We start from the raw sequence: 13,969 nt of genomic DNA, 5'->3' as shown, positions 1-13,969 counted from the left end.
CAATGCAACCTCGGCCTCCCAGGTTCAAGCAATTTTCCTGCCTTAGCCTCCCAAATAGCTGGGATTACAGGCATGAGCCACCAGGCCTGGCTAATTTTTTGGTATTTTTAGTAGAGACGGGGTTTCACCATGTTGGCCAGACTGGTCTCAAACTCCTGACCTCAAGTGATCCACCTGCCTTGGCCTCCCAAAGTGCTGCGATTACAGGTGTAAGCCACCACACCCAGCCAACCTAGGGATTTTTTTTTTTTTTTTTTTTTTTTTGAGACAGAGTCTCGCTCTCTTGCCTGGGCTGGAGTGCAGTGGCCGGATCTCAGCTCACTGCAAGCTCTGCCTCTCGGATTCATGCCATTCTCCTGCCTCAGCCTCCCAAGTAGCTGGGACTACAGGCGCCCGCCACCATGCCCGGCTAATTTTTTGTATTTTTAGTAGAGACGAGGTTTCACCGTGTTAGCCAGGATGGTCTCGATCTCCTGACCTCGTGATCCACCCGTCTCGGCCTCCCAAAGTGCTGGGATTACAGGCTTGTGCCACCGCGCCCGGCCCAACCTAGGGATTTTTTAAACAAAAGAAACATGTAAACAGTAGAGCAGGGTACCCAAGGAGGAAGAACTGTGGGTCTCCTTTAGGGGAGAAGTGGGACAGATGTCTGTAAATTCCATTTATCCATCTGTTCAACACATAGGGGAGATGATGAATTTTGTGGGCAAATGGAGTCTGGGTTTTGCCTGGAGGAAAAGGGAGAAGAAATGACCTCTCTAGGTCTTCTTCAGCTCAGGGCAGAAAGCATGATTGTGTCCTGAAAGAGCATAAACCGTGAGACATGGGGCCTGGGTTCCAAGCCTGAATCATTTATCTGGGCCTCAGTTTCCTCTTCTGTACACTGAGGGGTTTCGACCGGACAATCCTGAAGGTCCTTGCCTGCCTTGCATGCTCTCTTTTGGCTCTAAGATTCGGGAATACTAGCTGGTCCCAGAACTGGTCACTAGAACTCAGGTAAAAAAGACAGTTTGGCTGGTGCCTAGGTTTGGGGAAGATGGAGGTAGCCAGAGCTCTGCCCGGCGACTCAGGAAGAGGCTGACAGATTCCCAGACTTTGAGCCGCCAAGTCATCTTCCTCTTCCTCTCCAGCTCTTCCAGATCTCCCCATGGGCTTGTCCACTCCCCTCCCACCCCCGCCCTTACGATGACTCTTCTCAGGATGGAACCTCTTGAGGAAGGGATGCCACGTCATGGTAGGAGAGTCTTAAGGTTGGACGGTGCCCACACGATGGCATGGAGGTGGGTGGGCCTGAAGCCTGGTCTCTGTGGAGAAGCTGTTTCAGCGCTGCCTGCCCGGCAGTTCAGTGAGCTCCACGTTGCCCTTCCCTGCAGGCTTCCTATAGGCTTTAACTGTCACCCTCCAAATTGGCCTCAGCACTGAGGAAGAGGAGAGTTAGTGGAAAGAGCTCAGACTTGGAGTTGGAACACCTGTGTGTGAGCCTGTTTTCATTCCTGTAGGAAAAGATTGATAATTCCTTCTCTACCACATTCTCAAACTAGGCAAACTATGAGCAAAAGCCCTCAACCAGCCGACTGTAAAACCCACAGGGACACTGGTTTCTGTGGAGGGAGGGGGCAGAGGTGTGGGCTAGGAGGAAGGGTGCTGAACCAGAAGTCAGGAGACCTGAGGCTTGGCCGTACACTGTGGAGGAGCCTCTATTTCCTTGTCTGCTCAAAGACGAATAATACATATTGCCCTTTCTACTACTGGCTACATGAGAGGTTATGATACAGATGAATATAGCCCCCGAAGAGGCTGCAAAGGAGGGGACAGACATTTTGAAAAAAATTGAAAGAATCCCAGATAAGTTTAGAGTAAAATAAATACAACTTTGCAGAAGACTTTATAATGAGAAGCAACCATACCCATTCCCAGACCGCGTTGCTAGGGCCAATCCTTGTCTCAAATTTCCAGATACTAGTTTTTTTGACATTTACCTGAACAAACCCTCAGTAATATGTGTACACTGCTGTCTCTAGATTTAAAAGGTTCAGGATTTAGGCCATTTAGGTTCTCTCTAATATATATATATATATATATATTTTTTTTTTTTTTTGAGACGGGGTCTCACTGTGTACTCTGTCATCCAGGATGGAGTGCAGTGGCGAGGTCATGGCTCACTGCAGCCTCAAACTCCCCGGCTCAAGTGATCCTCCCACCTCAGCCTCCCAAGTAGCTGGGACTACGGGCATGCACCACCATGCCCAGCTAATTTTTTAATTATTTGTGGAGATGAGTTGTTGCTATGTTGCCCAGCTGGTCTTGAACTCCTGGGCTTAAGTGATCCTCCCACCTTGGCCTCCTCTCCCTCTAATTATTGATCATTATATTTTATTTATTTATTTATTTATTTATTTATTTTGAGACAGAGTCTCACTCTGTCGCCCAGGCTGGATTGCAGTGGCACGATCTTGGCTCACTGCAAGCTGTGCCTCCCGGGTTCATGCCATTCTCCTGCCTCAGCCTCCCAAGTAGCTGGTACTATAGGTGCATGCCACCACGCCCAGCTAATTTTTTGTATTTTTAGTAGAGACAGGGTTTCACTGTGTTAGCCAGGATGGTCTCGATCTCCTGACCTCGTGATCCGCCCACCTCGGCCTCCCAAAGTGCAGGGATTACAGGTGTGAGCCACCACGCCCAGCCTATATTATAATTTTGTAAATTTAAGTAATATACCCCAACCTCTAGTTCCTATTTACGGCATTAGAAAGTATCTCTTGACTGTACTGATTGAGGATAGTGGCACCTTGCGCTTCCCTGAGCTGCAATGAGGGAAGACATATCAATCACCTAAGATGAACCATCTTGTTATGGGGGGCGTTCAGCTGAAACTCCTGAAGGTGGAGATGCTCTGACGGCTGTGCTGAGCATTCCAGATGGCATAGGAGTTCCTGGAGGCATCAAGACTTCCCCACTCCAATGAACAGCAAGGCCTGAGTTTGCTTGGGTGAGGAAGGGCAGAGTTGACTGGCAAGGGGGTGGGAGCCTGGCAGGCTCTTGGATGGTGTTGAGAGAACCCTTACTGCCTGGGGAGAGAGTTTGAGGTATTAAGGTGACCATCCCCAGTGTGGACCAGAAAAGGTCCCCAGCATCTAAGAGTAGGTAATGGCCCCGGCTGGGAGAGAATGTTTGGAAGAGGGGCTGCACGTCTGGGAGAGGTCAGAGCCAGCGGGATTTCCTTCAACTCCAGCCACTCCGGCGGGTGGGACCGGATTGCTCATGCTGGACACAGGAATCTGCCTTTGTTTCCAGCTGGAGGGGAAATGCCATAAATCCTGCCCCGTTCCCACCCCTCCAGCATCCGTGCCCAGGCTCTGCCCTTCCCAGGACCAGAGGGCCTGGGACTGAGGGCCCTCAGGTGAGTGCTTATTTCCAGGACCCCCAAATCCACAGGCCTCTGCCCCTTTTCCCCCAAAAGCAGGGCACTGGCATGGATGTAGGAAATAGGGGTCAGGGGTATCCAAGGTGGGTCTGGAGTAAATAGGAACAAAGAAGGAGTGAGGTTTAGACCTGCTCACAGCTCTCCTTTCCTTTGGAGGCATCATGGCCCTTCACAGTTAAGGAGGATGCCAAATTCTGAAGGGAGGACTTAAGGGCAGGGCCTGGGCCCCCCTAGCACCCCAACTCCTGCTCCGATAGCTGGACCATGAAACTCCAACCCGTCACACAGGCAATTTTCGGTGCTGAATGGCTGGGGCAATGGATGCAGTGTTGTGGGGCAGACAGGGCAGAGCAGGGCATGGGCCAGGAATCTAGGGAAAAGGGGGCTGTTTTTATTTTTTCCTGGTCAATGAGTGTCTGTGCACCTGTGTGACCAAGTGTGTATATGTGTGCCTGCATGCGAGGCCCCGCTACGTGCAGCTGGGTGTTTGCGGACCAGTGGTCTGTGCAGATGTCCGAGCCTGTAAGCCCCTCGCTGACGGCTTGTCTGCATGTGTCTGTCTAACCTTCTGGAGTAGACGTTGGCAGGAGCGGGCGTGTTGAGGAGGGCCTAAACCTTGTCCTCAAGCCCTCTCCTTCAGATCTGGGTATTTTCCTCAGCAATGAAAAGGTCTCCCTGAAGGAAAGGTGAGAGAAGAGCAGGTGTAAACTTCTGTGTGAGCTGTGGCCAGTTAGGTCTCTCTCAGTGTGACCAGCTGAGATCTGATACGGGGAAGGTCCAGACAGGCCAGGGTCCAGGGAAAGGGTGTGGCTGGCTTGGTAGTTGATGTGGTGGGAGATGCATGTGTGGCCCCAACCATTTGGAAAGTGTGACTGCTGGAGAGGGGGCATCCTGTCCAGGTTCCCCAGTATGGAGAAAAGAGGACACAGACCAGTGAGTCCCCACCTGTCCTCTGTCCTCCCTACATATATGTACTCCCTTGCCTTTTTCTGGCAAGGGGCTTCCTGGGGCATGCCCTGGAATGCCCACTGCCGGTCCATGGATAAGAGTGGCCCCTGAGAGAAGGAGGGAGATGATAAAGGCCCCTCTGAGCATCCAGAACCTTAGAGGAGCCTGAACAAGGTTCTTCCCTATGCACATGTTTTGAGCCTGGGATGGGTCCCATGCTGAGCCAGGGGCTAGGGACACAGACATGGTCCCTGCCCACACGGGAGTGAGTAGGGTTCCCCAGCAGTCCCCACAAGCCTGGCTGACATCCCAGTGTGTGTCGGGAAAGCCAACTCTGCAGTCCCACATATAGGAGCCCTCTGCCTGCCAGGTGGAGGGCGGACATGTACACACTCCGGGAGCAGCTCCTCCAGCCGCCAGCATGTGGTGACGAGGTGGGCTGGGAGTGGGCCTAGGGTGGGGGATGCAGAGACGTGTGTTTTCATTTCCTGGGCCACCAGAATAGTATCCTAGAATCACAGGGCAGGCCATGCGGCCCCAAGGGCACATCCACCAGCCTCCTCCACGGAGCTGCACCCTGGGCTGTTCCCTCCCCACCTGCTGCTCAGGTACAATCCCAGGCTGCTGTTGACCCACCATGCCCTGACCATGTGCCAGGCGGTGCCTCTCATACCCCTCACTGCTTGGGCTACAGACAGCCCTGGGCGGCAGCGATTATGGTCTCATCATCTGATGCTACACACGAGGTGACTCAGGTTGGGAGAGGCAGAGCCAGGACTGAAACCCAGGTCTGTCTGACTCCAAAGGCTTTGCGGTGCCTGCATTCTGCATAGCCAGGGACCTCACCGTGGATTTCTTGGCCTCTGCTGACAGGAACTGAGTTCGAAAGCCTCAGGAGCTGTGACGAGGGAGTGGGAGGCAGGGATGTTAGAGGAGAGGTTGACTTTGGGAGGCACAGGCCAGAGCAACTCCAGGCCTCGAGGCTTCTCTCCCTCTGATCAGCCTGAAGGGATGGAGGAGAGAAGGCTATTGTTAGGAGCTATTAGAGGATTAGAGAGAAATGGCTTGGCCTGAGAGGGGGAGTTGCTAGAGTGAAGTCTGGGGACTCTAACTGCCCTGGAGATGGCCAGGGATTGGAGGGGTGGGTCTTCTCCAAGGCAGAGAGGCTCCCTCTGCTGGAAAACATGCTCCAACCTGGAACCCAGGCATTACTGTGGGTTCCACCAGATGCACCCCGGCCAGAACAGAGGGGCCAAGAGAACCACAGAGGGCTAGTTCCCTGCCCTTGAAGGTACAGTAGTCGCCCCTGAGCAGGTTGGAGGTGGAGGGAGAGGCTCAAAGAATCAGAGGGTCAAAGTTTAATCCTCCCTGGCTGTAAGCAGATGCCACCCACTGCAGTGGAATGAGCGCAGGCTTTGGAATCTCACAGACTTGAGCTCCAAGCACAGCTTTGCCACTTACCAACTGGTGACATTGAGCAAGTTGCCTAACCTTTATAGCCTCAATTTCCTCCGCTGCAAAATAGGAAGGCTGTGCAGATTAAATAAGAACATGGAGGCCGGGCGTGGTGGCTCACGCCTGTAATCCCAGCACTTTGGGAGGTTGAGGCGGGTGGATCACCTGAGGTCAGGAGTTCAAGACCAGCCAGGCCAACATGGTGAAACCCTGTCTCTACTACAAATACAAAAATTAGCCAGGTGCGATGGCGCATGCCTATAATCCCAGCTACCCGGGAGGTGGAGGTTGCAGTGAGCTGAGATCAAGCCACTGTACTCCAGCCTGGGTGATAGAGATGAGACTCCATCTCAAAAACAAAAACAAAAACAAAAACAAAAAAAAAGAAGGAAGGAAGGAAGGAAGGCAGGAAGGAAGGGAAAATGGGCTAGGCGTGGTGGCTTACAACTATAATCCCAGCACTTTGGAAGGCTGAGGTGGGAGGATCGCTTGAGCCCAGGAGTTCAAAACCAGCCTTGGCAACATAGTGAGACTTTATCTCTACAAAAAAAAATTAAAAAGCTATCCAGGTATGGTGGTACACGCTTATAGTCCCAGCTACTCGGGAGGCTGAGGCAGGCGGATCCTTTGAGCTCAGGAGTTCAAGGCTTCAGTGAGCCATGATCACAACTTTGCACTCCAGCCTGAGCAGCAGAACAAGACCCTGTCTCAAAAAAAAAAAATAGATACAGATATAGATAAGGCCAGGTATATATATCTAGATATAGATATAGATAAGGCCAAGTGCTGCGTCATCTCATTCAATTCTTATAACAGCCCTATGATGAACATGTTACTCTTACCTCTATTCTGCACGTGACACCTGTGAGGCTCAGAAAGTGTAAGTAACTTGTCCAAGGTCACAGGCCAACTCCCAGGGAGGCATTTTGCCACGATGCTGTTCCACGACTATCGATGTAGCTTCTTTCTCTGTCTATGATGTCCAATGCCAAGGCTGGCTTCCTATGTCATGATTTCAGCAGTGGGTGGGGAGGAAAGAATTCTAGCTCCATCCTGGAGGCCCTGAAGCAGTTTAATCCAACTCACTTCCCTGGGGTTCTTCCTTAATACCTCACCTCTTAATAGTACTTTACAGTTTATGGACCTGTTTCACCCATACTAGCTAATGGATCCTTCCCATAGTGGATCTTTCCATTTTCTCCATTTAACAGACGTGAAAGCCGAGTCAAGAGAAATTTAAGTGCCTTATTCAGGATCAAACAGGTGGCAGATAGCAAAGTTACCCTTGAAACCCTTCCAGTCCACCAGAGTGGCCTTCAGAGCTCTTCTGGGAGAAATCATGTATCATCTGACCCTATTAGTCATTTTCATCTCAGTGTGTGTGTGTGTGTGTGTGTCGGGGGTGGGGGGGTTGTGTATTTTCCCTATTCAAAGAGTGGATTTATTTTTTAATGTTTCAAAATTTGGTAGACATAATTAGAAAGCCAAAATGCTCTGTGCAGAATTCCACGTAATTTATCTAGATACTCTACCCTCAAGGAGATGGTGTATAACTCCCTACTCCGTTAGTGTGAACCTTGTATAAGACTTCCTTCCAAAGACGACAGTGCAGAGAGGGGGGAAAAAGGAACTTTACAGTGGAGAAAACCGACAAACTACATGAGCCAGGTGATTGAGGTCGATATCAAGTGGTAAGTCATGTTCACAGTATATGCCTCGCTTGACATCATGTGAGAAAAACATTACCTCTGTTTGGAATCTTCCCTTCTGAAAACCCAAAGACCCAGTCTTACGTTAATCATAGGAAAAACATGCGACAGGCCAGGCGTGGTGGCTTACACCTGTAATCCCAGCACTTTGAGAGGCCAAGGCAGGCGGATCACTTGAGCTCAGGAGATCGAGACTAGCCTGGGCAACGTGGTAAAACCCCATCTCTGCCGGGCGCGGTGGCCCAAGCCTGTAATCCCAGCACTTTGGGAGGCCGAGACGAGCGGATCACGAGGTCAGGAGATCGAGACCATCCTGGCTAACACGATGAAACCCCGTCTCTACTAAAAAATACAAAAAACTAGCCGGGCGAGGTGGCGGGCGCCTGTAGTCCCAGCTACTCGGGAGGCTGAGGCAGAAGAATGGCGTAAACCCAGGAGGCGGAGCTTGCAGTGAGCTGAGATCCGGCCACTGCACTCCAGTCCGGGCGACAGAGCGAGACTCTGTCTCAAAAAAAAAAACAAAAAACAAAAAAAAACCCCATCTCTATCAAACATACACAAACACACACACACACACCCCCCAACAAAAAATCAGACAAACCTCAATTGAGAGACATGCACAAAATACATGACCAAAACGACTCAAAACTGTCAAGATCATGAGAAACAAGGGAAGTCTGAGAAACTGTCACAGTCAAGAGGATTCTGGGGAATGTGATGACGAAATGTAACAGGGGATTGTGGATAGAATCATGGGATAGAAAAGGGATATTAGGGCTAGGCGCGGTGGCTCACCCCTGTAATTCCAGCATTTTGGGAGGTCAAGGCAGGCAGATCGCTTGAGGTCAGGAGTTCGAGGCCAGCCTGATCAACATGGTGAAACCCTGTCTCTACTAAAAACACACAAATTAGCTGGGCATGGTTGTGCACGGCTGTAATCCCAGCTACACAAGAGGCTGAGGCAGGAGAATCGTTTGAATCCAGAAGGTGGAGGTTACAGTGAGCCGAGATCACGCCACTGCACTCCAGCCTGGGCAACAAGAGTAAAACTCTGTCTCAAAAAAAAAAAAAAAAAAAAAAAGTAAAGAAAGGTGAATAAATCTGTTTAGTCCTTTTCTGGAGAACACTACTGTGTCCTTTCCAGGGATGCTCCAGTACCGCATTGGGGGTTAGCGTTAAAAGCCTGGAGGCCACACTGGATGGCTAGATCTCAATCTTGAGTTCTGCCAGTGTCTAGCTGTGGGACGAGGCAGTTCCTTAGCTTCTCTGTGCCTCATGTCCTCAAAAATAAAATCCTCAGGATTACTGGGAGGGTTAAATGTGTTACTATAAATAGTAAGCACCTTCTAAGTAGTTGCTATCATTATTATAAACATACAAGCAAATATATTTACACAACAAAAGTGCTGAGAAAAATATCCAAAACCTGTAAATAAGGCCAAAAAAAAAAAAAAAGAAAAAAGCTAGTGCCCTTTCAAAGATATTTTAGATCATTGGCTAATAACCCCACCTATGGGTCAGCTAGGGGAAGTTAACTTTGTTTGACACGCTATTAATATTTACTACTGATAAGGACCCCGGCTCTCTAGAAGGACAGATTAACCTGTTAAAGATTGATAAGTGGCAAATTATTGTGGTCTAGTAGAAAAAAATAAAAATGGTTATGGCTTTATTGCCAGGTGTGAATTAACTTTTTGCAATCTTATTCCAGCATTCATTTTTTCACTGATTGTCAATAATGGCTTTTCATTTCTTTTTTGATCCATCCTGCTGATTCACTCATTAAGTAGTTAAATAAATCTTGGTACTCACTATATATTTGTCTTAGTCATGTTTATCTTCGTGAAAATTTTACTTTGACAAATAATAATATGCCGTATACACTGTTCCACTCCTTAGTTATTTTTACTTTATATATCTTGATGGTAGTTTCGTATCAGAATATAAACAGCCTCCTTAGTCTTATTTTGGAAACACTGTAGCGTATGCACTGTAAGGGTAGAGAGCAATTACATCCATAACCAATCTAGCCAGTCCCTTACTGATGGACACTTCGGGTGTTTCCACTCTTTCACTCTTGCAAACAATGCTGGAATGAATGACCTTGTATGTATATAGGTTGAGAGCAGATTTACTTAGGCAGAGGTGGATGGGGAGGCCGGAGGCACTCCGGAGGGGAAAGAAGCCCGGGGAGGGGCCTGATTACCTGTTCCCAGCCTGTCCTATCCCATCTTCCCCTACTTCTGTGCCATTCTGGCCTCTTCCTCCTGTTTCCTCTTCTCTATCCTGAGCTCCTGGTATCGCCAGAGAGGAAGGGCCAGACTTTGATGTCCCGCAGGACTGGGCTTTGGCCAGCACCGGTGGGGTGATGAGGATGCCTTGGAGAGGAGGATCTTGGGGACTTGGGGCCTGGGGCTGGTGCTATCCCTGGGCTGTAGCCACTGAAGGCACTTGCTCAATATGCCCTGAGGGCTCTGGTAGGGGACAAAGACCCACGGGGAACTCTGGGGACTCTCTGGTGGGGACTGGGGAACCAGAGGAGGGGGCGGGGCAGTGCCTAGCAACTCTGGCACGGACTTGCTTCGGGTGCCCAGGGAAGGTGGGTGGTCAGGGCACAGAGTGTGGCAGGCAGTGGTGACGAAGGGACTGGCCAGGCTGGTTGTGGCAGTCACAAAGTGGTCCAGAACACCTCCCTCCTGAGGAGACAGGGCAAAGGGGAGGCTCAAGGTAGCCCGCAGCCGCTCTAGGAGTGAAGGGGCAACCTGGGCCTGGGCCTGGGCCTGAGCCACGAGCCCGGACAAGGCCGGCCACTCGGGCTGGTAGTGCTGGCTAAGCTGCTCCACTTGGGGCCTTCTCAGCAGCTGCCGAATCCTCCACACGGTGTCGAAACTGTCAGTCAGCACTGCCCATTCCAGGGCCGTCTTGCCCCGAACAGGGTCCACTGCTGTCAGGTCAGCACCTGGGAAGGGGCACAGGGGGTGACATGGGGCAGGATAGGGGTTGGTGATTTGCGGAAGGGCAGATTCTTTAGGAGCAAGACTGATGTGGGTTACATTCAAAGCCATGGAGTCCCATCCCATTGAAGGTGGAATCGGGAGGCCAGTGTTGCAACCTGCTGTTTCAGATTAAGACACTTAGGTCCAGAGAGGGGAAAAGACTTCAGAGAGACCTATTGTGGGGCTCCACCTGGGGCAGAATAGGGATCTCCTCAGTCCAAGGAGCTGGGCAGAGCAGGAGTACAAGCTGCCCAGGACAGGCAGAGGCCTCAGCGGCACCCTCTGGGGCAGGTGGGTGGGGATGGTCAGCTGGTTCCCTCTCCTGGTTCTTCTTTTCTCACCATCTCCCTCTCCTATCTTGGGGTTGTGGGGGAGCAGTCACTCTGAGGTGAAGGAAAGGGTGTAGAGCGCCCTCCTTTTTCCTGTACTTCTTTTCCATTCCAAACCCATTGAGGTGGGTGGGGAAGGGAAAAGTGGAGGCAGGGATCCCCCAGAGTGACCAACAGAGGGAAGCCCCACTGCGGGGAAGAAGGGCTCCTAAACAACTCCATGGACAATGTGGACTTCACCACACCTCCCCCTGAACGACCCCACAGAGCCACAGGCCTCGACGACTCTTGCCTGGGTCCCCTGGAAGCCTGGCTTGTCAGAGTTGGAGGTCATCCCAGGGAAAGCTAACACCCTCACAATACTGGTGAGGCCCAGAGAGAGGGAAGCCACTCAGCTAGGAACAGGGGCTGGTTCCAGATGCCAGCCTTTTTTCATGTTAAGTTTTCCAGCTGGGCTAGTTTCCCCTCCTACACTTTCCTTCTTGGGACCTCCGCACGCAATGTCTGAGCTATCAATAACAGGACTTGGTTGATTGTACGAAGCCCAAAGCATGCTCCCCACCTCTAGGAAGATGAACTAGATTGATCCCCCGTCTCCACCTCTCTCCTCTCTGCAAAGAATCACAGCTGACTTAGTGTCTGGTGGGCAGGCTTGGAGGAGGGACTGGAGGCCACACACCCCAGTCTGGGTCCCACACACCTGCCATGAGGAGGGTGGCCACGCACTCACAGCGGTTCCGCATGGCAGCCTTCATTAACGCCGTGAGCCCCCGCTGGTCCCGGCGTTCCAGGTCCAGGCCGGCGTAGTAGTTGAGCAGGAGACTCACCAGAGGCACGTGGCCTGCAGGGCAGCAAGGGTAAGCTTGGTCCCCAGGAAAGGGGGTGATGAAGCTGCCAACCCACCCTCCACCCAGCACGACAGAGCCTGGTGGAGAACACCGTGCAACAAGGGTGGGACTGAGGCCCTGTCTGCATCAAAAGGGGGGCTGTCGGAAGTGGGGTATAGCAGCCTCACACCTGCTTGGGCAGCCAACATGAGGGCCGTGTCTCCTCCTTTGTCCTGCTGGTTCACATCAAGGAAAGGACATTGACTGAGCAGGGCCACAATACTCTGGAAGCCGCGGTAGCACGCGACCATGAGGCCTGTCTGAGGGAGGGGCAGCTCAGATCCCCTGCTTTCCCCCTGAGCCTCCCCAGGGCCCCTTGTGCCCTCTAAACCCACATCTGTCCCAGAGTCTTCCCCAACCCCTGTAAAGACCCACCCTCAACCATTCCCTTCCTCCTAAGGACTGCAGGGGGTATTGCCCCTGAACCCCTCTCAGGGAGCCAGCCAGGACGGTGTGGTGGGGATGCAGAGATGCCCCCAGCTGTCCTGGAAAGCCAGGACATCTCACCCTCCCATTGTTGTCCACCTGGGTGGCCTCCTCTGGGGAGACCCCGCCATCCAGTATGGCTTGGAGTTGAGTAGGATCATTGTGGACACAGGCCCAATACAGGGCCCCCAGCCTGCAGCCTGGGGTGGAGGTGTCCTTGCCCGGGCAGGGCAGTGCCTCAGACATGTCCAGCCCTCTCTTGTGCAATGTCAGCTCTTTCTCTTCCAGGCAGGGGACAAGAAGGTGGGTCCCCCCTCTCATGCAGCTGGCATCTAAAACGCAGAATGGAGAGGAGCAGTGAGTGTCTCCCTGGATCCTAGGGAGGGGACTCAGCAGCTGTGAAGTGCACAGCCCTCTCCCAGGGAAAACATTCACCCCAGCAGGGATCTCACCCCATCCACCCTGAAAAAGGACAAGCGCTGGGCCAGGAGCCCTAAGCAGGCAGGGTTTACTCTAGGTCAGCACCCCAGTGAGACTCACGGAGAGAGGGGTCGTCGTGTTTTCTTACTTGGGATTCGGAGGGTATCTATGAGGCAGTCAACGTGGGGCACAGCCCAGGCTCCGCGGAGCACAATCACCGGGTCTCCGAATGCCCCGAGGTGGACTATCCCTCCCCAGGAAGCAACGCAGGTAACAGATGGCTGGACTTTCAGAAAGAGCTGCTGTAAACACCACCTGGCTGAGCCGGATCAAGCAGTGGTAGGAAGGGATTGGAGGGCCTGGCGGGGTGGGTGGTCACATCTCAGGAGCTGACCCAGACCAGCCCCAAGATCCTCCGGGTGGGCGAGGCCTGAGCCAGGCAGCTCCTCCCCGCCGGGGCGGGCTCACAAAGACCACGCCTCCTGACCGACACACCCACCCTCAGCCTTGGGGACATCGGGGGAGATGTAACCTCGTGGGGTCTCAGCCCAGCTCTTCAGGCCCAGCCTAAAGCCCCTCCTCACTGGGTGAAGTGCGACTTGCTGAAGGGGTGGTTGTGGGAGAGGGTGTGAGTTGAATGCAGGTATCTCATTAAATAGGGTTGGTACTCTCAGAATGACTCTGGGGTGGGGTCTCCAGGGGTCACCTGAACTTATTTTTTGAGGTTCTGGGAAAATAAAAACATAATTGTCACATTATGAATATAGAGCTGGGCCCAGTGGCCCACGCTTGTTATCCCAGCAACTAGGAGGCTGAGGTGGGAGGATTGCTTGAGCCTGGGAGGTCGAGGCTGCAGTGAACTGAGGTCGCGCCACTGCACTCCAGCCTGGGCAACAGAGCAAGACCCCCTTTAAAAAAAAAATTGTGGCCAGGCGGGGTGGCTCACACCTGTAATCCCAGCACTTTGAGATTACAAGAGGGGTGGATCACCTGAGGTCAGGAGTTCAAGACCAGCCTGGCTAACATGGCCAAACCCAGTCTCTACTAAAAATACAAAAATTAGCTAGGTGTGGTGGCGGGCACTTGTAATCCCAGCTACTCGGGAGGCTAAGGCAGGAGAATCGCTTGAACCCGGGAGGCAGAGGTTGCAGTGAGCCAAGATTGCATCATTGCACTCTAGCCTGGGCAACAAGAGCGAAACTCTTTCTCAAAAAACGAAACAAACAAACAAAATTGTGAGTACAGACATTATGTGTCTAGTGCAGGTGGGCAGTCAGGGCACAAAGTGCGGCAGGCAGTAGTGAGGGAGGGATTGGCCAGAAATTATGATGTATTAAACTTAATAGTTTCAGTGTGATAAATTAAATATGAAATA

General features: G+C 52.0%; 1 protein-coding gene across 1 annotated transcript; it reads right to left on the bottom strand.

Annotated features, from left to right (window-relative positions):
* Nucleotides 1-9,369: 9,369 nt before the first annotated feature.
* Nucleotides 9,370-13,120, bottom strand: ANKRD33 (ankyrin repeat domain 33). Its single transcript, XM_025402779.1, is given in 7 exon segments — nt 9,370-10,495; nt 10,590-10,634; nt 10,637-10,651; nt 11,562-11,702; nt 11,879-12,008; nt 12,256-12,506; nt 12,743-13,120. Coding segments are annotated over 6 exon segments (1,293 nt in total). The 5' UTR covers nt 12,496-12,506; nt 12,743-13,120; the 3' UTR covers nt 9,370-9,773.
* Between the last annotated feature and the right edge of the window lie 849 nt (nt 13,121-13,969).

The sequence above is a fragment of the Theropithecus gelada genome, chromosome 11 (genome assembly GCF_003255815.1).
Source record: "Theropithecus gelada isolate Dixy chromosome 11, Tgel_1.0, whole genome shotgun sequence".
NCBI lineage: Eukaryota > Metazoa > Chordata > Mammalia > Primates > Cercopithecidae > Theropithecus > Theropithecus gelada.
This window is presented reverse-complemented; position numbering and strand designations above follow the sequence as displayed.